Source organism: Cyrtonyx montezumae, unplaced genomic scaffold, assembly GCF_038088225.1.
Source record: "Cyrtonyx montezumae isolate F1298 unplaced genomic scaffold, pur_monq_1.0 scaffold_23, whole genome shotgun sequence".
Lineage (NCBI taxonomy): Eukaryota > Metazoa > Chordata > Aves > Galliformes > Odontophoridae > Cyrtonyx > Cyrtonyx montezumae.
The window spans coordinates 5711094-5731015 of NW_027071970.1; the positions used below are offsets into that span (position 1 = coordinate 5711094).

The 19922-nt window shown below is 51.1% G+C and overlaps 3 protein-coding genes across 5 annotated transcripts; 2 read left to right on the forward strand and 1 right to left on the reverse strand.

The window, feature by feature from the left end:
• Positions 1-3076: 3076 nt before the first annotated feature.
• TPST2 (tyrosylprotein sulfotransferase 2) lies at positions 3077-9585 on the forward strand. Its single transcript, XM_065739007.1, has 6 exons — positions 3077-3204; positions 4963-5877; positions 6687-6885; positions 7825-7875; positions 8727-8770; positions 9501-9585. The coding sequence occupies exons 2-5, from the start codon at positions 5042-5044 to the stop codon at positions 8754-8756; spliced, it is 1116 nt and encodes a 371-aa protein (XP_065595079.1). The 5' UTR covers positions 3077-3204; positions 4963-5041; the 3' UTR covers positions 8757-8770; positions 9501-9585.
• A 622-nt stretch (positions 9586-10207) lies between these two features.
• On the forward strand, positions 10208-17746 carry TFIP11 (tuftelin interacting protein 11). The gene is made up of 12 exons (XM_065739008.1): positions 10208-10433; positions 10662-10815; positions 11283-11439; positions 11603-11730; positions 12197-12349; positions 13127-13636; positions 13940-14046; positions 14234-14402; positions 14603-14846; positions 15180-15322; positions 15584-15749; positions 16445-17746. Exons 1-12 carry the CDS (start codon positions 10237-10239, stop codon positions 16798-16800), a joined length of 2484 nt encoding a protein of 827 aa, XP_065595080.1. The 5' UTR covers positions 10208-10236; the 3' UTR covers positions 16801-17746.
• Positions 17747-17798: 52 nt separating this feature from the next.
• Positions 17799-19575, reverse strand: SRRD (SRR1 domain containing). 3 transcript variants are annotated; one of them, XM_065739010.1, is made up of 7 exons: positions 19442-19575; positions 19334-19374; positions 19126-19256; positions 18718-18816; positions 18498-18592; positions 18303-18348; positions 17799-18060 (listed from the first exon to the last, which is right to left on the reverse strand). In XM_065739010.1, the coding sequence occupies exons 1-7, from the start codon at positions 19546-19548 to the stop codon at positions 17836-17838; spliced, it is 744 nt and encodes a 247-aa protein (XP_065595082.1). In that variant the 5' UTR covers positions 19549-19575; the 3' UTR covers positions 17799-17835. The 3 variants fall into 3 exon arrangements, with proteins under 3 accessions (XP_065595082.1, XP_065595081.1, XP_065595083.1); XM_065739009.1 differs by having other exon boundaries at positions 18498-18652; positions 19442-19573; XM_065739011.1 differs by lacking the exon at positions 19126-19256 and having other exon boundaries at positions 18498-18816; positions 19442-19568.
• Positions 19576-19922: the final 347 nt, after the last annotated feature.

The window sequence follows — 19922 nt, forward strand, 5'->3', positions numbered from 1 at the left end:
CGCCGCCGCCGCCGCGCGTACTCGACGTTGTGAGGCAAATTAAAAATATCAGACGATGGAGCTGCGTGCTGCGTGCGCCCCAGCGAGCGCTCCGTCTCCCGGCTTCCCCTCGCACCCACTCCGCTGGGGCTCATCCTTCCGTGCCTCAAAGTTAACCCCACCTCTCCTCCCGCCACCCTCCCAAGGGGCGGCGTTCCCCCACGCCCCTATTGGGCACTGCGCAGCCAGCGCGCGGAGCGCAGCGCTGCGGTCGCGCCCGTGGGAGCCGCGGAGCTTGCACGCCCGCGCGCGCACGAGCACGGGGCGGCGCCGCGCGCACCGTGCACGCGCGCGAGGCAGCGACACGCGTGCACGCCGGGGAACGCATGCGCGGTGGGGCGGTGCGAGGCGCGGGGATCCCGGCCCCTCTGCGCGTGACGTCGCCGTTGTTTCGGCGCCGCTCCGTTCCGCACCGGCGGCGGTGGCGGCCCCGGGGAGTGCGGCCCGGCCCGGCCCCGACGGCGGCCCCGGAACCGCGGCGGCAGCAGCGGCAGGTGGGAGCGGTGGGCGGGAGGTGCGGGGAGAGCCGTGCACTGAGCGCGCAGTGCGGGGAGCTGGGTGCGGGGAGCTGGGTGCTGGGAGCTGGGTGCGGGATGCACAGCGAGCAGCGTGCGCGGGGCGATGCGGGGGAAACTCGGGGCAGGATGCGGAGCGCAGTGCGCGGTGCTCCGTGCGTGGCACTCGGTGCGGGGTGCTCGGTGCGGGGTGCTCGGTGAGCGGCGTGCACGGGGTGGTGGTGCAGGGCGCTCAGTGCGCGCAGTGCTGCAGCGAGCACGACGCGGTGCGTGGTTCTCGGTGCAGGCCACTCCGTGTTGGTTTTTGCTCCTTGCTCCCTGCTCTGAGGCATGCTGCTCTTATCCCCTGCTCTCCCTTTTGGGCAGCCTTAGGGTATCCTGCTCGCACCCTCCCATCCCTGTGCATTGCAGACAGCAGGCTGCAGCGCTGGGGCTGTGTGCGCATCCCAGGAGGCTGGAGCATCTGCTGGAGAGCTCATCTGCATGAGCAAGCTCCCGTGCCCTGGTGCTTTATGGTGGCACCACCATGCCCTGAGCCGGTGCTCAGCAGTGCCTTTGGGGCAGGCATATCTCTGGTGTTGCATCACCGGGAAATAAAATATTTTGATTATGTTTCTTAAGCAAATTTGAGGTTTTGGGGTTTCTCTTACAGTAACAACCTTTACTTTGCAAGGCATGGTATTTGTGCATGCGGGAATGGAGCTCGTTAAGACTTACGCTTTGGCATTTGGATTTGGAAATACTGTTTTGAAGACATGGAGTGTTTTTTCTAGCAGTGCCTTTGATGTTTTTTTTCTCCCTGTTGCATGGCACGCTCTGACCACCCACGCTTGTGGGGAGTCTTTTGTTCTGTTCTGTTGGTGCACAGACATGCAGAGGGCTGCCACCAGGACATGGGGACAGGGGCACCAGGGCAGCACATGGCACACTGGGGCCTTTCCTCCTCCTGGACGAGCTGGCTGCAGCTTGCTGGGGTTGGTGCTTCCAGGGCTGCCTTTCAGTGGCTCTGTCACTTGGGGTGCTGCTGCAAACACAAACCGCAGCGCTGCTTGGTCTGTTCGGGGATTTTCAAAGGCACTCATGACCCAAAAGTGGTGTGAAATCCATATATTTGTACCGGGCTCGGCTCCTTGTTCCTGTTGCTGTGTCTGGCTCTGTGACCCATAGCGCATCTTTAGTTTGAATCAGCAAAAACGCTCTGCTCTGCATGGTGCTGTTCTTGTCACGTGGTGCCCTGAAAGTGGCTGTTTGTGTTTTCCTGTGAACGCCGTTGGTGCCCTTGAGCAGCGCAGTTTCACGTACGTGGGCCCTGCCCTACACCTGGCTGCCTGCACCCTGCCAGCACTGCTCCCTGCAATGCTGACCTGGGGCTGCACCCCTGGGTGCTGCTGGGTGCTGCCAGGTGTTGCAGCTCTGAGTGGTGCAGGATAAGTGTTGCTGATTTGGAAAGATGCACGTGAGGACGGTTGGCGTGATTCTTGCTGACCACAGCTGCTGCTGTTCCTCCCTGAAGATGTTCGCATTTCCTCATCCTTCATTAAGCCCGAGGATCTGAGCTAAAACTTTCCATGCCACACCTCTGTCGTTGCGGGAAGTCACTAGCATCTGTTACTGGGAATGGTGTAAAGAAAAATTAATTTTGGATGGTATCACGCTTCTTGGCAGAAGCCGGTTCTGTCACTTTCTTGCAATAGTTTGCAATGCTTCTCTGCTTAGAAGAATGGACCCGGGGGCAGCACTGCTGTGCAGGCTGGGTGCTGCTGGTGTGGGACACTGCTGTGACCACGCAGTGGCACGGAGCAGCCCCGTGCTGCAGCAGGAAGGAAGTCTGCAAGTGTGTGTGAGTGTGCACATTGTGTTTGTGAGGGTGAGAGCTGGAGGAGTTTCCGGAGCAGGGCAGCTGTTAAACCACTGCACCAAGGAGCTCAGGGATATGTGTGGGTGCTGCTCTGTGCTCTGCAGCCTCGTCCAGAGTAGATCTCGTGGCTGCAGGAGAGGAGCAGGAAGTGCTGTGGGGATGGAGGGCGATGCATGTGCTGCAGATGAGCTCTGCTCCGTTGCAGCATTGGTGCTGGGTGGAGTTTCCCTCTGGTTCCCCATTAGCACTGAAGCAGAGGGGCTGTGTGACGTCTGGATGGGCAGGAGAGGAGGAGACTCTGGGATGGCTGGAATAACAATTAGTTTCTGTACTTGAAACATTCTCAAAAACATCCTCTGGGGCTGGGACAGTGCCATGCACGCAGGGACAGAGCTCTGCACACAGGAGCACAGCTGTGTCCTCACCGGGATGCAGGCAGGAGCCCTGCAGGGAGCGTGGTGCCTGGGTTGCTCCTTGCATGCAGGATTCCTAGTGCAGTGCAGAGCTGGGCGCTGACAGTGAAGGGTTCAGCACTGTGGCTGCAGGGAGCTGGTGCCACTGAGGCAGTGGGTGTTTGCAGCACTGAAGCTGGATTTTGTCCCTGAGCCAGCACCAGGGGGATCTCAGCCACGTGCTGCAGCATCACTGTGGGGCTGAGCTGGCTGGGTGGGGGCCGCCTGTTATCAGCAAAGAAATCAGCCCTGTGATTTTTCTTCTCCTCTAGGTGTTCTCGCAGCCATCTGTGTCTCAGCACGAAGCTTGGCTGGCAGCACCATGAGCTGCAAGGGGCAGGTAAGGCATGCCTGGAGCTCCTGCTGAAGCGCCAGGTTCCCCTGTGACACCTAGAGTCCACCGATGGATGTTTTGTCCATCTGTCCACACTTTGCTGGTGCTCTAATATTCCACTTCCCCAGCTTACAGCCCTGTCATTACCCCGTCCTGCCAGCATGTAAATACAGAAGGCACTCTGCCTGCAGGAAATTCTGTGTCCTCGGCTGTCACCGCCGTGCTGTCACTTCCCCACCAGCCTGTCTTCTTCCTGCACGGCTGCAGTGGTTCTGATTGCTCTGAAGTCCTGAGCACTCTGCAATGGGCCTTGTGGCCCTCTGTGATTATTTTTAGGGTGAACATTTGAATACATTTACATGAGTGAGACAGATGGAGATAGCAGGGCAGAGCGGACAGCGCTCATCTCTTTAATGGGCCTGACTTGGGGCTGGACAAGCGCCAGGGTGCTGTTTGTTGTTCTGTGTGACATCTGATCTAAACAAATGGACCAGCTTTTGACTTTTTGGCTTGTACACTGCGTGAGGACGTGTGTTTGGAACCGTTGGACCCTTGTGGGATGATGGAGCAGCTGGCCGGGGAGTTAGCCATGGGGCTGTGCACTGCAGGGAGAGTGCTGGTGGCCGTGTCACTTTGGGGTGAGACAGACCCTGGCATGGGCTGATAACTGGGAGGGCCATGTGCCACAGGGCTGGCACTGGGCAGGCCCTGCTGGCTGCTCCCCACCTTCAAGGCGCTTGGCTAAATGAGCCCTTTGATGAAAAGAGTGGAGAGGAAAAGGAGCTTTTCTGAAGCAGTTCTTTGATTGTCAAGAAAATAAAGCTCACGGACATCTCGTTCTTTCCACTCACCCGAGCCCTGTAATCACAAAGAACTCAAAATCCTGCTGTGACCCCAGGGGTAGGATTGCCAAACCTGAACTCACAAACCCAGGGGAAAAGGGGGAGGGGGTGGGAGCAGTGCCAGCTCTCCTGGGAGCCTGTGCAGGCAGCAGCACAGCACTGTGCAACAGCACTCCTGCAGCTGTGTCCTGAGAGCAGACACTGCCCCAGTGCCAGGGAGGGCCTCATGTAAGGTCAGGCTGGGGGAGAGAAGTGTTGGACAGACCAGACGTTGCTGTTATTGACGTGTTGCCCTTCACCTTATTTTAATTTCTCAGCTTGTTTCATTCTTACGGGTAATTTAGGCCTTGAAAAGTGCGTGAGCTGCTTTTGTTTTTCTGTTTATTCCAGCTTACTCCCTCCCCTATGGCAGCATATGTAAAACTAAAGAGAATGTGGGAGGGAGGCAGGTGGTTGGCAGGAGGGGAGAAGGGCTGTGTGCCGAGTGCGGGAGCTGCACTGGGAGCCTGGGGTTCATCCAGGATGGAGCAAACCCCAAAGACTCCTCGCTGCTTGGGTTAAAGGAAAGCTGGGGGGGGGTTTCTCCTGACCTAATACACGCTCGATCCAAAGGAGTAAATGGAAGAAAGTAAAACTGCATGGGGCAGTGACTGGGTGAGCATGACCCCTCCTCTCCAAAAATTCCACCAAGCTTTGCACCAGTCATAAACCTCAGATTCTGGGGACAGAAACAACCAAGAAATAATCTCTTTGGGTGTGCTCTGAGGCAGGCTTTAATTACATCCTGGGCAGAAGACACCTAGCCTGGAATCTGCTGATAGGGAGAAGGGATGACGACAGCCTGCCACGGTGTGGGCGTCTGCAGGAGCTGCTGGGGCCAGGCTGCGGGCGGCCCTGCTCACAGCTGCTCTCTCTCTTGCAGATGTCCGCTGGGTTGAACGTTCTCTGGCTGAAAGCTGAAGCGTGGTGAGGTGGTGTGCAGCCCCGCACAGCAGGACAGGATGCGGGTCACCATGCGGCGGGTGCTGCTGGTGCTGGGCTCGGTGGTGGCCCTGATGGTGACGCTGCACCTCGGCCAGCAGGTCCTGGAGTGCCAGGAGGTGCTGAGCAAGAGGAAGCACAGGCTGATGAGACCCGAGAATGAGGAGCTGGTCATGGTGGACTCCAACCACGTCGAGTACCGTTACAGCAAGGAGATGCCTCTCATCTTCATTGGCGGGGTCCCCCGCAGCGGCACCACGCTGATGAGGGCCATGCTGGATGCCCACCCAGAGGTGCGCTGCGGGGAGGAGACCCGCATCATCCCCCGCGTGCTGGCCATGCGGCAGGCCTGGTCCAAGTCGGGGCGAGAGAAGATGCGCCTGGACGAGGCCGGGGTGACGGACCAGGTGTTGGACGCTGCCATGCAGGCCTTTATCCTGGAGGTGATCGCCAAGCACGGCGAGCCGGCCAGGTATCTGTGTAACAAGGACCCGTTCACCTTGAAGTCCTCCGTCTACCTGTCCAGGCTGTTTCCCAACTCCAAGTTCCTCCTGATGGTTCGAGACGGCCGCGCCTCGGTCCACTCCATGATCACTCGGAAAGTGACAATCGCCGGCTTCGACCTGAACAGCTACCGGGACTGCCTGACCAAGTGGAACAAGGCCATCGAGGTGATGTACTCCCAGTGCCTGGAGATCGGGCGCTCTCGCTGCCTGCCTGTCTACTACGAGCAGCTGGTGCTGCACCCCGAGCAGTCCATGCATGCCATCATGAAGTTCCTGGATATCTCCTGGAGCGACACGGTGCTGCACCACGAGGAGCTCATAGGGAAGCCCGGCGGAGTGTCTCTTTCCAAGTGAGTGTGTGATGGGGGGTGAGAGTTCCTTGCTTGTGTCGGTGGGTGCTTTTCAGAGGTGGAAGTGGCAGCACACTCAGCTTTGCTGCAGTTTTGTGTTTCTGAGTAATTGAGGGCTTGAATATTAGCGATCTATGGAACAGAGCATCCTGTCAGGCTGGAATGTTAGGAGCAACTGACAGCCTTATTTCATCTCTCTTGAGAGTGCAGAAGTGGCTTGGATCTTTAATTTGAAAAGAACTGCTTGCTCAGAAACGTGAGCTCTTCAGTGCTTCTTTTCTCCACCCATCCTCAAATCTCCTTTCTGCAATTTTGCTGCTGATTAATCACTTTCAGGGGTGGGCAGTAATTCCTGCCAAAGTTGGTGCTGGTGTTGCAGAATAAAAGGAGTGCTTTCTCCCATGGAGACACACCCGAGCACTCCCTCCTGGCTCTTCATCTCTGTGCTCCAGGAGGTGCTTGGCTTCTCTCACCTTCTGGTCTTTCCGTGCTGTTTCTTTTCTAAGGGAGGCTCAGGTCTGACTTAGCAAAATGTAGTCGGTCGTGGCTGGTAACAGCCACCCCAAGGCAGGATGGATCCCAGTGCTGTGTCCCTGCAGTCACACACAGAGACCTGAACCCAGGGCTGCAGGAAGCTCACGCAGTGGCAGCTGTGCCTGCATGCATGGAGGGTATGGAGCAGCATGTGCACTGAAAGCAGAATGTTCAGGTGGCAGCTAGCCTAGCTGAAGACACTTCTATCTGTGGAATCCAAGTGATGGCAACTTGTTTTGCTTTTTTTTTTTTTTTTCTCATGATATTTTTGCCAGGATCGAAAGATCAACGGACCAGGTTATCAAGCCAGTGAACATGGAGGCATTATCTAAATGGATTGGACACATCCCAGGGGACGTACTGCAGGACATGGCCCACATAGCACCCATGCTCGCCAGGCTTGGCTATGACCCGTATGCCAATCCACCCAACTATGGTCACCCGGACCCACTCGTTGTCAACAACACGCACAGGGTGGGTGTCACAGCCATCCCCAGAGCAGGAGGGCTCCTCTCCTGAGTTCAGGAAAGGGCAGTGGAGAAACAGTCGCTCTCTGGGAAACTGTGAATGATGGTTGTTCGGTTCCACTGAGATGATTTCCAAACGGAATTGCATGCAGTAGGTTGAGCCTGGTGTGGCTCAGATTGATTCTGCTCCCTGTGATTTTGTGGTGGTGTTCATTTCTTCTGTTGTGGCAGATACTGACCTGTCCCTCCCTCCCTGACCAGCCCCATTCTTGAACCCAGACATGGGAGTTTACTGGTTGTGATGTTATCTGGTTGCAAAGTTGTTGGCACTAGAAACTCCAGTCTGACCTCAAGAAAATCCTAGGCAGTGCTGAGTCTGTGTGCAGCTCACCAGCCACTCCCACAGTCCCATGAGGAATGGGACTGGACGGTTGTGATGTATTTGGGCAAAACCAGAAGAATATTTTTTTTAGAATTCTGACTCATGTGTCTGAAGCTGCAGAGCCACAGTTACTGGACAGGGGATTTTTCATGCTTTGGGATGGACTGGCTCTCCCCAAACTGAGGTCGGATTCCTGGTGTGCAGTCCCTTGGACAAGGTGTCCTTTGCCTTGCTTCTGGGAGCAGAGAACGTTGTTCATTGTTGTCCTGTGCATAAACCTGGCAGGTCAGAGGAGCTCTCCTGGAGCTGGTCATGCTCTGAGTGCTCTGGACTCTTGCAGTTGTTCCTTGTGCTCTGTGCTTGCTGAGCCACTTCAGGACACAGACGATTTGGGTGAACAGTCACTAAAGGGGGAGACCTCCTGCTGTTGTCTCGGCATGAGCTAGAACAACTGCTCCTCAGGTCTCTGCTGGCTCACGTGTCCTGGAACATACACTGCAGTTAATGATGTGCACTTGCTGATGTTTGTCCAAGAAGGGGTCACCATTTTTCTGTTTTCCATAGGTTTTAAAGGGGGATTATAAAACACCAGCCAACCTGAAAGGCCATGTGCAGGTAAGGGTTTGGTGTCGTGTCTCTGTGTTTTGCATGGTTATTAACAGAACCATAGAATCATTTGAGTGTGAAGGGGCTTTTTAAGGCCATCTGCTTCCACTCCCCTGCAACAAACAGGAACACCCACAGCTCCATTAGATGCTCAGAGCCCTGTCCCCTGACCTTGGGTGGACATCCACCACTTCTGGGTCCTGGGTGCCTAGCCCCCTGCTCCTTCATCTTGACACCTGCAGGCTGTTTAGGGGAGGGTGTCTTACCTGGTGCCAGGTGCCAGGTAGATCTTCTAGTGATTGTGCTTAGGTGTCAAAAATATACTTTGTGTCTCCCTTCCTAAAGAGCAACATTTGAAAGCAGGAGATTACCATGTTCTACAATGCAGAGCAGTCAAACAGCTGTCATATGTACAGACTTAAAAGTTATTTTATTGACTCTTCAGATAGGGCCACCTGCCTGAATAAGAGATGCAATAGATTAGTGTTGGTTTTCACCAATGTTTTGATCAAAGGTGTCTGGTTTTACCTGTTCAACATGGGGACTCCTGAAAGATTGGTCTGCATTGCCAGCGTGTGAAAACATGCATAGTCGAATCCCAGAATGAGGAAACAGGGCTGCTGGCGTAGCATGCACACACATGTATTCACTGCAAGAGGTGTCATTTGCACTTCCTGAGTGGCTGATGCTGCACGTAAATTAGGGAAGTGAGAGACTGCTGTCCTGTGGCTAGATCTCTTGGCTGCTGGTTTTCTGCCCTGACCCTTCCCTTTTCTTATTGCTTCTGGGAACAAGCTGGGAATGCTTTGAATTGCAGGTGGTGGCATAAAACTGATCCTTCTGTTTCTTGGTCATTCTAGGTGACTCAGAACACATCATCTCCTCACTAATTAATGATTTCCAGGTAAGACCTTGTACTTTTAATTCAGGAACCACACAGATCTGCCTGGCATTGCTGCAGGGTTAGCATTTGCTTGTATAATTTCTCTGCTTGTGGATTGATCCAGCTGCTCTGGGAGCGCTCATTATGTGAATGATCTCCTTCACATTTGCTTTAGGCTTTCAGAGCAACACTGTTACGTGAGCTGATTTGTCAGATCCCTCTTTTTTTTCCTGAGCTCTGGAAACAGGATTACTTCAGCAGAATCACAGTCGGCCACTTGGGGGAGTTATTACCGAGTGTGGAGAGGGAAGGGGGGGATGTATATGTGTGCTGAGCCCTGACAACGTGCAGGGTGTGCCCTGTGTGCCCGTCAGAAGTGGGGTGGTTAATTTTGCTGCTAGGTTGGGAAGATAGAACCACTCTCCTTGACTTCTGCAGCAGCAGCTGTTGGTGTGTTGGATGCTTTCAGTCTCTCTTTTCAGGTACCCTCTGTGCTAGAGCATAAACAACTGTTTTTTGTTTTTTTTTTTTCTGATTGAAACCGAATCTTTAAACATTTTCTGTTTAAAGGCAGTATCTGTACTTAAAAAAAAAAAAAAGCCAAGGCTTTTGAGTTGAACAGGAGTTGTTGCCTGTCATGCAGGAGCTGGAGCTCAGAATCCTACAAATTGCTTTATCACAGTGGCTTCAAAGCTGGTGGCACGTGGCTGCTGGGGCTGCCTGACTGCCCTGATTGTTTCTTCCCTTGCAGGCTGCTGCAAACGGCCCCAGGCGGCCCCGCAAAGAAGAGTTTGCAGTCACACCTGTGGAAATCTGTTATCCAAGCATATTGCTTGCTAATATTGCCAAAATGACTGCCATGCGAGGAATGTATTTGCATTTATTTGCAAAGGCCAAACGTTGTACACTTCGATGCCACTCTTCTCCCTTCGTTGGATGCTCCGTGGTGAAAGATCTGTGGAAATGAAGACTGACTGAACCTTCAAAGTGCATTGGAAAGAAATTTTCTATTCAATTGGAGAACATTTTAGAGCTGTATTTCAGTGTCTCGTAAAGCTGCTCCTTAACGTGCGGATCAGAATAGGTGTCCATAACCGTGTAGAGCATTTGTTGTACAGGTGACAATCCGCGACCGTTTCTTCCTCCTCGTTCACTTGTCATTGACAGATTCTATTTAAGAATTAATATATGAGGTTATTCGTTTCGCTCCTGGCTGCACTCGTTCGTTTCTCACGGTTAGAGGGGCGGTTTAACGACGCGCACCTTCCGCGGTGCCGCGTTACGGGGCGCTCAGCCGCCCGCGGAGCCGCTCCCCGCCGGGGGGCGCTAGCGTGGACGTGCCTTCTAGCCGGCGTCTCTATGGTTGGGGGCGTGGTTCAAACGGCGCATGCGCACGTTACCGGACGTTGGTACGTTCGCTTCCGGCTCGTTGCGGAGCGGCGGGGCCTGTGGGTCAGAGCGGGAGCGGGGCGGTGCTCGGAGCGGCCATGTCGATGTCGCACCTGTACGGCACGGACGGGGAGGATGGCGTGGAGATGGAGAACTTCGAGGTGTCGGACTGGGACCTGCAGAACGAGTTCAACCCGCACCGGCAGCGGCACCGCCAGACCAAGGAGGAGGCGACCTACGGCGTGTGGGCCGAGCGCGACTCGGACGAGGAGAGGCCCAGCTTCGGCGGCAAGCGGTGCGGGCGGTGGGGAAGGGCCGGTCCTGCCCTGCTCGAGGATGGGGGCTCGTCCCGCAGCCTTAGGGCCATGCTCCGGGCAGCAGCAGGGTGGGCGCAGCGCTTGGGGGGGAGGGGGTACAGGCGGTCCCCGGCTCCCGGGGATGTTTCTTGCCGAAACAGCACTGATGTCATTGCTCCCGTGTCACCCGTCGGTTTGTAAGACTTATAGATCTTGTTTTGGTGCAGCTCTAGGGATTACTCGGCCCCCGTGAACTTCATCAGTGCAGGGCTCAAAAAGTCAGCAGCTGAGGATGTGTCAGATGAGGACTCGGACGAAGATGAGAAGCCCATTAAGCAAGAGGAAGTCCCTAAAGAATTTGTGCCAAAGAAGTTGAAAACGGTGAGTGATCCAGGACATTTTCTTGTGTTTGGAGCACAGAGGACAACTTGAGTTCTTGAAATAATAGAGCATGGAGGAAGGAAGAAACAATGCTGGTGTAGCTCGTGGGGCTCAGTATGAAGCCAAGGGATGTATTTTCATGGATGATCTGATGTATCACTGTGTATCCTTGGGAACATCACTCAGCTGTGGGCTTGTTTCCAGTTGTCAAGCACAAAAACAGTTTGGAAGCAGCTTCAGTAAAGTTCTTGAGAGAGCCTAAAAACTGGCATCTCATGTGGAAAGTTCTTAAATGGAAGGAAACTTCTGCAGGCACAGAATTGGATTTCTGACATAGGGAGCTGGGGAAACAGAGCAGTGTGTTGACAGCTGAACTGCTTTGAGGAAGTACCTTGTGTCAGAGTAAAATTCTGCAGAGCTTTGTTATTACAGTACCTTAAAAATCTTTGTGGTTTTTGTTCTAATAGGGTGGAAATTTCAAGCCTAGTCAGAAAGGCTTTGTAGGGGGAACAAAATCTTTCATGGATTTTGGCAGCTGGGAGAGGCACACTAAGGGAATTGGACAGAAACTTCTCCAGAAGATGGGATATGTTCCTGGAAAAGGTCTTGGAAAGAACGCTCAAGGTACTGTGATCCTGTATTTGGTTGTATATTAATAACTACTAATTTGAAGAAGAGATTGCGTTGTTTAAGAACTAGGATCTTGAAGTGGCTTACAGATAAACCCTTGCTTCTCTTGCCAAGTGCGCTCTCTCATTTGAACTTCTTCCTACTGATCTCTTGTTAGGTATTATTAATCCAATTGAGGCCAAGCAAAGAAAAGGCAAAGGAGCTGTGGGAGCATATGGCTCTGAAAGAACCAGTCAGTCTTTGCAAGACTTCCCTGTTGTTGACTCGGAAGAAGAAGCTGAAGAGGTATTTGTATGATTCCTGCTACGCCTGTGTACCCTGTTGTGTAGTGCAAACAAAACACATTTCCAGTATCAGCTTTTGTATTATAGATCTCAGTTTAGATAAGAAGCTAAAAACGTAAAACATTAATTTCATTTAGACGTTTTCATGTCACTGCAATGTTCTTTATGTCAATTCTGTCTCACCTTATTCCAGTGGCCTTGCTAGAATCCCATCCTCAGTTTCCCCTAGCTAAGTAATTTGTCTTTTGCTTAAAAAAAAGAAAAAAAGATCAGAAATGTGGTAGTGTTGAGAAAAGGCTTTTTGACTGGACCACAGCATCTGAGCCAGTTGTTGCTCTGCTTTATCACTTTCCCTTTTGTTTTGCTGTAAAGCATTCTTCACTTATCTGTTGGTTGTTCTTCCATAGAAAACAGACAAATTTGAAGCATGACAGAGAACAGCAATAACAATTCCTCTTTGTATTTAGGAATTTCAAAAAGAACTCAGTCAGTGGCGGAAGGATCCTAATGGAGGCAAGAAAAAGCCCAAATACAGCTATAAGACAGTAGAAGAATTGAAAGCCAAGGGTAGGATTAACAAACAGCTTTCAACCCCTCAGAAGGAGCTCTCTCAAGTCAAGGTACGGCTGATAAACCAAGTGATGGCAGCTCTGGGAAGCAATTCAATTTGTCTGCATTAGTGTTGAGTGCTTTTAGGCCATTGGTAACCTTCATGGAGGCTAGTTCTAACAGTTGTTGTCTGTAGTAAATGATGCAAATCAAGGCTTCAGATTCTTTACTGAATCATTTAATAGACCACAGCATCACCTGCAATGTTGTACTTGTCCTTAAGGAGCATCTTGATCTTGAGAAAATACAGATTAGTTGTCTGGTTTGTTTTCTTTTGCAAATTAAGTTTAATTGTTTCACATTTGTCATCGCTCACCCAATTCTGTCAGTACGTTTGTCATTATTGGGATTTTGCAACTAAACACGTGGTCCTTTTTAGGTTGAAGATCTATTTTGGACTGTAAAGGACTTGTCTTCAATGCACTTAAATGAAGTTATTCATTTAAATTGACAAGTCTATAAAAAAGTATAAAATTACCTAAGACTTTGCAATTGTGAGTAATTCTTCTTCTTAGATTAACTCACCAAAATGGTAAAACTGAGATCAGAGGTAGAATCTTTGAGCTCTGACTCCAAATTGTTTTACATTTACTGTAAATCTTCACATCATGAGCAGGTCTTTTCAGAGGTACTCTCGGGTTGCCCCATTCAAAACCAGATCTTATTACTAGCCTGCTGGTTTGGCTGGAAGTGGCCAATTTTCATTTTGGAATAAGGTATTTCCTCTTTTGAAATATGGATTGCATTTTTTAAAACAAGTTTTGTTTTGTTTTCTTGTTCATTGAAAGGTTATAGATATGACAGGCCGGGAGCAAAAGGTTTATTACAGCTACAGTCAAATTAGCCACAAGCACAATATCCCTGATGACAATCCTCAGCAGCTGCTGGGCAAAGACTCTAAGCCCCAGGGATTTGCCCTGCCTGAGCTGGAGCACAACTTACAGCTTCTCATTGACATCACAGAGCAGGAGATCATCCAGAGCGACCGCCAGCTGCAGTATGAGAGAGACATGGTAGTCAACCTGACCCATGAGATACAGAAGATGTCTGAAATTCTCTCACATGAGGAGACAGCAATTAGCAATCTCAGCAAAGTCCTGGACATGGTGGAAGAGTGTGAGAGACGGATGCAGCCCAGTTGTGAAAATCCTTTGACTTTGGATGAGTGTGCAAAGATTTTTGAGACACTTCAAGACAAGTACTACGAAGAGTACAGGATGTCTGATAGGGTAGACTTGGCAGTAGCAATAGTCTATCCTCTCATGAAAGATTACTTTAAGAACTGGGATCCCCTCAAGGTGAATATTAGTTTGATTTATCTGCAGTTCCCATTTGATGGTGTAAGTTGTATTATTGTATTGCCTTTCCCACTCCTTGCACAAAATTCCTCATTAATTTGGAGAGGAAATGAAAAAAGCAACCCTTTCTCACACTTGAGAGCAGAAAAGAAGGCTCCAGATAAAACCCTGTGTTCATGGCAGAGTGAGATAAACATGTGAGAAAGCTGCCTGCAGCTGAGCGTGCCGTTAGCCTGCTCTTTGGAGATACCAGCTGAAATGAATGAAAAGCCATAAACACCACATCTACCTTGTCATTTCCAGGACTGTACATTTGGCACAGAGATTATAGCCAAGTGGAAGAGCCTTTTGGAAAATGACCAGCTGTTATCACACGGCGGGCAGGACCTATCAACAGATGCTTTTCACAGGTAAATAACAAATTAATTGTACTTTATTTAGCATCTTTAAATGCCTCTTCCTCTGTGATGGTAAAGAACAGATAGAAGCGTACTTTCCAGATGATTCTCTTGAGATGTCTGTTAAAATCCAGCTGTCAGTTATGTTTCAGTCTTTCTATGCCTGAGGCTGAAGCTTTGATTTCTTTGCTTTTTCCAGACTGATGTGGGAAGTCTGGATGCCATATGTCAGAAATGTAGTGGCACAGTGGCAGCCGAGGAACTGTGGATCGATGGTAGATTTCCTGGATAGTTGGGTACATGTCATTCCTGTGTGGATACTGGATAACATTCTGGATCAGCTCATCTTCCCCAAGCTACAGAAGGAGGTAAGTTAAGAGAGGTGTACTAGAATGAAGCCTTATTTTGAACCAGTATTTGAATTTTAGTCAACTGCAGCTTCCACCATGCCAGTTTGTTGCCTCTGTCAATGTATTTTGGAGTTAGGGGATTACATTATGCTCCTTTTTGCATCTGGCGAGACTTTGTGCCAATAGAAAATTAAATCACTTCTGTGTTTTGCCTTAAGGTTGAAAACTGGAATCCTTTGACAGACACAGTCCCAATCCATTCCTGGATCCATCCCTGGCTTCCCCTGATGCAGGCACGATTAGAACCGCTCTATTCTCCCATCAGAAACAAGCTGGCCAACGCGCTGCAGAAATGGCATCCCAGTGACTCCTCAGCCAAACTTATCCTTCAGCCCTGGAAGGATGTGTTCACACCTGGGTCATGGGAGGCTTTCATGGTCAAAAACATCGTGCCTAAATTAGGTGAGATGAGGGAGAGATGTTTTAATTCTTTAGCCTACGCGTGTGTTTTCACTGTGAGATTTGCAGTTCCTCATTTAGCCGTGCAGTCTGCCTGAAAGGCTCTGGTCCAAAAAGAAAAAAAAAGCTGAATGTTTTAAGTTTCTCAGTTTTGGCTGTAAATTGTAATTGAGGGAATTGGGTCTGCACTGTTTTGGTGGCAGGGATCAGCCAAATTGTTTAAAGATTCTGAAGATAATGTGCATTACAGTTGCACCTCACGTGCACATCAATGTGAAGTAGGTCAGGGCACTGCTAAGTTAAGTTCTCCTGTGACTGTTCTTTCCTTCTTTTCAGGGATGTGTTTGAATGAACTCATAATAAACCCTCACCAGCAGCACATGGATGCCTTCTACTGGGTGATTGACTGGGAGGGAATGATTTCTGTCTCCAGCCTTGTTGGGCTGTTGGAGAAACACTTCTTCCCAAAATGGCTGCAGGTGAGGAACAAGGCTGAGGAATTTGACAGATGTGATTCAAAGTGAAGTGTTTCAGTGGCTCAGTAATAGTTGCCCCACTGCTGAAGTGGTTTAACTGCTAAATTGAGTGATTTTCATCACATTTGCATGCATGTCAGGCCAGATTTTTCTCCAAGACTGTTACGGTCCTTTCTTTTACTGAAAGCTGAGTCATAAACAAGCTGATAATAAGGACTTCAATAAATACACCTATCCTGTTGAATTTGTTCATGTCATTTACAGGTGCTGTGCTCTTGGCTTAGTAATAGCCCCAATTATGAAGAGATCACAAAGTGGTATTTGGGCTGGAAGTCCATGTTCTCAGACCAAGTGTTGGCACATCCATCAATCAAAGACAAATTTAATGAAGCTCTTGATATCATGAACCGAGCTGTCTCTTCCAGTGTTGGTAGGTGGCTTATTGTGATGCATTTGCTTCATCCTGCCCTCAAGAATTTCTCACCTGTGTTCCTCTTAGCTCTTTGCTGTACAGTGTGATGGAAAATATGCATCAGAAACAGGGAGAATTCCTTAAAGTCTATTTTAAGCATTGGTTTGTGTTGTAGAATGACACAACCACAGGTTAGCATTGTACTAAGAGGAATTTATTCCAGAAATTTCTCAATAAATAGTACTTGTGCAGCCATGAAGTGAACTGGTGCCCATAGTGAAAGTACTGTGATGCAAGGCTCTTTCCTGCAGTATGGCACTGCTTAGTCCTTAGCTCATTTAGTAACATTCACTGCTTATAACTCAGGTGGCATGTGGAGCCCGTGGGCTGGGGTGTGGTTTTGAGGAGTACTTTCGTAGTTTTTGTTCTGTTTGTGTTTTCCCTTTGTCATTAACAGTGCAGCATCCTTTCCTGCACATGCTCAGATTCTGACTGCGTCAGGTCCTGTCACTTTAGCTACAGTTCTGATTCATCTAGGTAGTCATTGTATTAACAGTAACACTATAAATGCAAGCAATACAAATGTGTGAAGGATGATTCAAAACGCTATGGCTCAGCCCCACTGCATTTAATACTTTATGCCTCCTGGACTGGAGCTTCCTCATGGACCTTGCACATGGTTTTCACATATTTTCACACGTTCTCCCTAACAGGTGGCTACATGCAGCCAGGTGCCCGGGAGAACATTGCATACCTTACTCACACAGAGAGGAGGAAAGACTTCCAGTACGAAGCCATGCAGGAGCGGCGGGAGGCCGAGAACATGGCTCAGAGAGGCATAGGCATGGCTGCCAGCTCTGTGCCAATGAATTTTAAGGACCTGATTCAGACAAAAGCAGAGGAACACAACATTGTTTTCATGCCTGTGATTGGAAAGCGACACGAAGGGAAACAGTTGTATACGTTCGGACGGATTGTGATTTACATCGACAGAGGTGTTGTGTTTGTACAGGGAGAGAAGACCTGGGTGCCAACCTCTCTGCAGAGTCTCATTGATATGGCCAAGTGAGGCTCCTGCTTGGAACTGTGAAGGTGATCTTACTAATATTTTTAGTGGAACTGTCTTAGAATAAAGACGTGATAGATTTGCAAATAATGAAACTTCAGCTGTATGCCAGGGTTGTTCTCTTGGCTGTTCCAACAGTGGCGAGAGGTGAAATGATACGTGGAAGCTGGTGCAAAGAGAGGAACAAGCAGTTCTGATGCTTGTGTAATTGTCACTTGTGCTACAGATTCAGCAGTAGTTTCAAACCACTAGGCAAGTGAGGGCTAGATGGGGCTGCTGGTGCTTGTTCTCTGCTCGAAGTAGAGCCAAAAGCAGGTGAGCCTCAGAGGCTCCACCAACAGATCTTTTGCAACTCTCCCTGACAGCTGCACTGTCCTGGCAGTGGTAATTACAGTTTCAGTGGTGTCCATCACACAGCAGCCCCCTTCTCTACCAAACACCACCAGACTTGGTCCTCCTCTCAGCCCTATCCAAGCAGAGATGGAAGGGAAGATTCTTTCCAGCACATTCAAATGTGCCACGGGAACTCAGTAGCTCAAGGCACGGTAGGGAAGGATGGTGACTGAGGCTTTTCTTTCCTAGAGGGAAATGGCCTGATTGTTCATAGAGGAACGGCTGAAGAGCTTTTTTAGTAGCACTGAACAACTGAAGTCCCCTGCCTGTGAAAAAGCTTTTATAAGTCTGTGTTAGGAACTAGCTTCTAAAGCTTTCAGCTGCACATCCCACAAGTCACTTGTCCTTCTGGATGCTTCAAAGCATGCACAGCACAGGCATAGGATTTGAATCTCTCATGAAAGGGAAGCAATCAGAAGAGTAAATGTTACGCAGTACGGATGGTTTAAAAGGCAGTTTTTAGTTGAAACTGCTGTAGTTAAGTGAGCATAAGTCAAAGCAGAGCTTTCACTTTTATTAAAAAATCACTATGATACAAAAATGTCCCATCAAGCTCAGTGCTCAGGTGCTGCCACTTTTGGCAGATGGCACTATCAGTGCTCGAGCATCAGGGCTGCACAGGACAACTGAGGGAAGAGGCAGCAGTTAGAGCTGCGCTGTGGCAGGGCTGTGCTGGCTCCCTTCCTCCCCCTTCCTGATGATCTCCAAGTCATCGCACTCCTCATAAGTTGGCTCCTCCACGAACTCCCAAACCTCAGCAGGGAGCCCCTCCAGCTTGTGTGCAGGGAACCAGTGGATGGAGGTGTCATTAAAGGTGTCCGAGTACCGAGGGTGAGTGGGGAGCACAACTTCCTCCACCCCTTCTAAAATCTGAGCATTGGGAAAAACACATACAAAGCAAAAGAACTTTTGTGCAGGGGTATGTGAAGATGGGAGGGGTGTGTTCACTGTGCCCCTCTTTGCAGTGTGTTGTGCAGGTAATAAAATGTTCCCAGGTTTTAAAAACAACCGCCTTCATCTTTAAAGTGGATATTAATGTTCCTTCTCGTTAAAAGGTGCTGGGTCAATGCAAAACAGTATTGTTGTGCTTAAAAAGATCTAGTGCTTCCTACCTTTGCAATGTAAGAGTAATCTCTCTCCAATATTCTTGAGGGCAACCTAGAAAAAGAAAAAGGTATTCCCCTCTGAAGACAACTTTTCTAAATGGAATAAGCAAGTCTTGGAGGACCATGTGGAAGTCCCTCGAGGAAGTATTAGAAGTGTCTAAGAAGGCTAAGAGTGGAAAACAATGTTGGAAATGTACCTACCTCTCCTCGATTCCCTTAAAGCTGTTGCCAATGATGACCATGTTGGACAGAGCCCCAACAGACCAGTTCCTCCACAGCAGGTTGTTGTACAGTGCCTTGCCGCAGTGCACCATGTAGAAGAGGGTAGGAGACCCATTTACACAGTGCTTGCCCTCCTGGTGGGGACAGCGTGGTTGGGGCGTGGACACAAATTGGGCCGATGGGGATGGGGTCCCCTTACCTCGTTCTCTGGGAGCAGACACAGACCTAGTGCTTCCAGTGCTGCCAGCTCCAGCTCTGAGAAGGCTGGGTCGAAGAGGAAGCAGTGGCTGGGTGGCACCTGTGGGTGCAGATGTGTGAGACAGGGACACACATGGACAGGGGTAGGTGGGATGGGAAGATACCCCCAGTGCATCTCCATGCCCCGTTAAGATGCATGGGCCCAGAGTCACTGGAGAGACACATAGATGGGTACAGGAGATGCAATAGGGATGTGCAGGTACAGTCATGCATGGGATGGATACAGATGGGGATGCAGATGGGATGTGTGCAGGCGCAGACATGCACGGAATGGGGCCACGTGTGGCCAGAGATACACGGGACAGGACGTGCGTGGCACAGACACGCGAGACGGGGCCGCTCCGCTTACCGCCAGCATCTCGAGCAGCAGCAGCAGGAAGGCCAGCTGCAGCCGGGCGGTGGGGCAGGCAGCGAACCGCCCCAGCCCATAGCACACACAGCGCCAAGCCCGCCCCGCGTCCAGCGGCCCTCGCACGACTCCTGCGGGCACGGGGACGGCCGTCAGGCGCCGCGCTCCTCCTCCCGCCGCCCCGCTCCCGCCGCCGCCCCACACGCACCGGCGCTCGCCTCCCAGAAGCCGGAGCTCAGCAGCTCGTCCCTACGGGGAGAAACGCGGCCGTCAGCGGGGTCCGGTCGGGGAAAGGGCCGCGCATAGTCCCACTCACCGCGCGTCCCGCAGCCGCCTCAGCACCGCGGCACCGCTCTCCTCCTCCGCTTTCCTCCTTCTCCTCCGCCGCCCGCCCGCCGCGCACCACCGGCTCGCCGCCGCCATGCGGCCCCTCCCGGCCACCGTAAGGCCGCGCTCACGTGACTGCGCCGCGCCGCTCGGGCCGCCGTAGGGGCGAAATCACGTGGCGTGGTCATGTGATTCGCGGCTCCGGTCGGTTATCCGGCACAGCAGCACTCATGGCTCGGCCCCAGCGCGGCCCGGCCCCGTGGTGAGCGCTGTGGGGGCGGCCCCGGGGGACTGCGGGAACGGACAGGGCGGCAGCCGGACGGGCCGAGCCCTCCTTAGACGGAGACAGCCCGGTCCTGCGGGGCCCCTTTTAATTACGTGGTCCCCTCCTGCGCTGCTTTCGCGTCTCGGTGTTTCTGTGAGGAGATCGCCTCGTGCTGCAGCCCGCGCTGCCGTACCTGAGGGAAAGG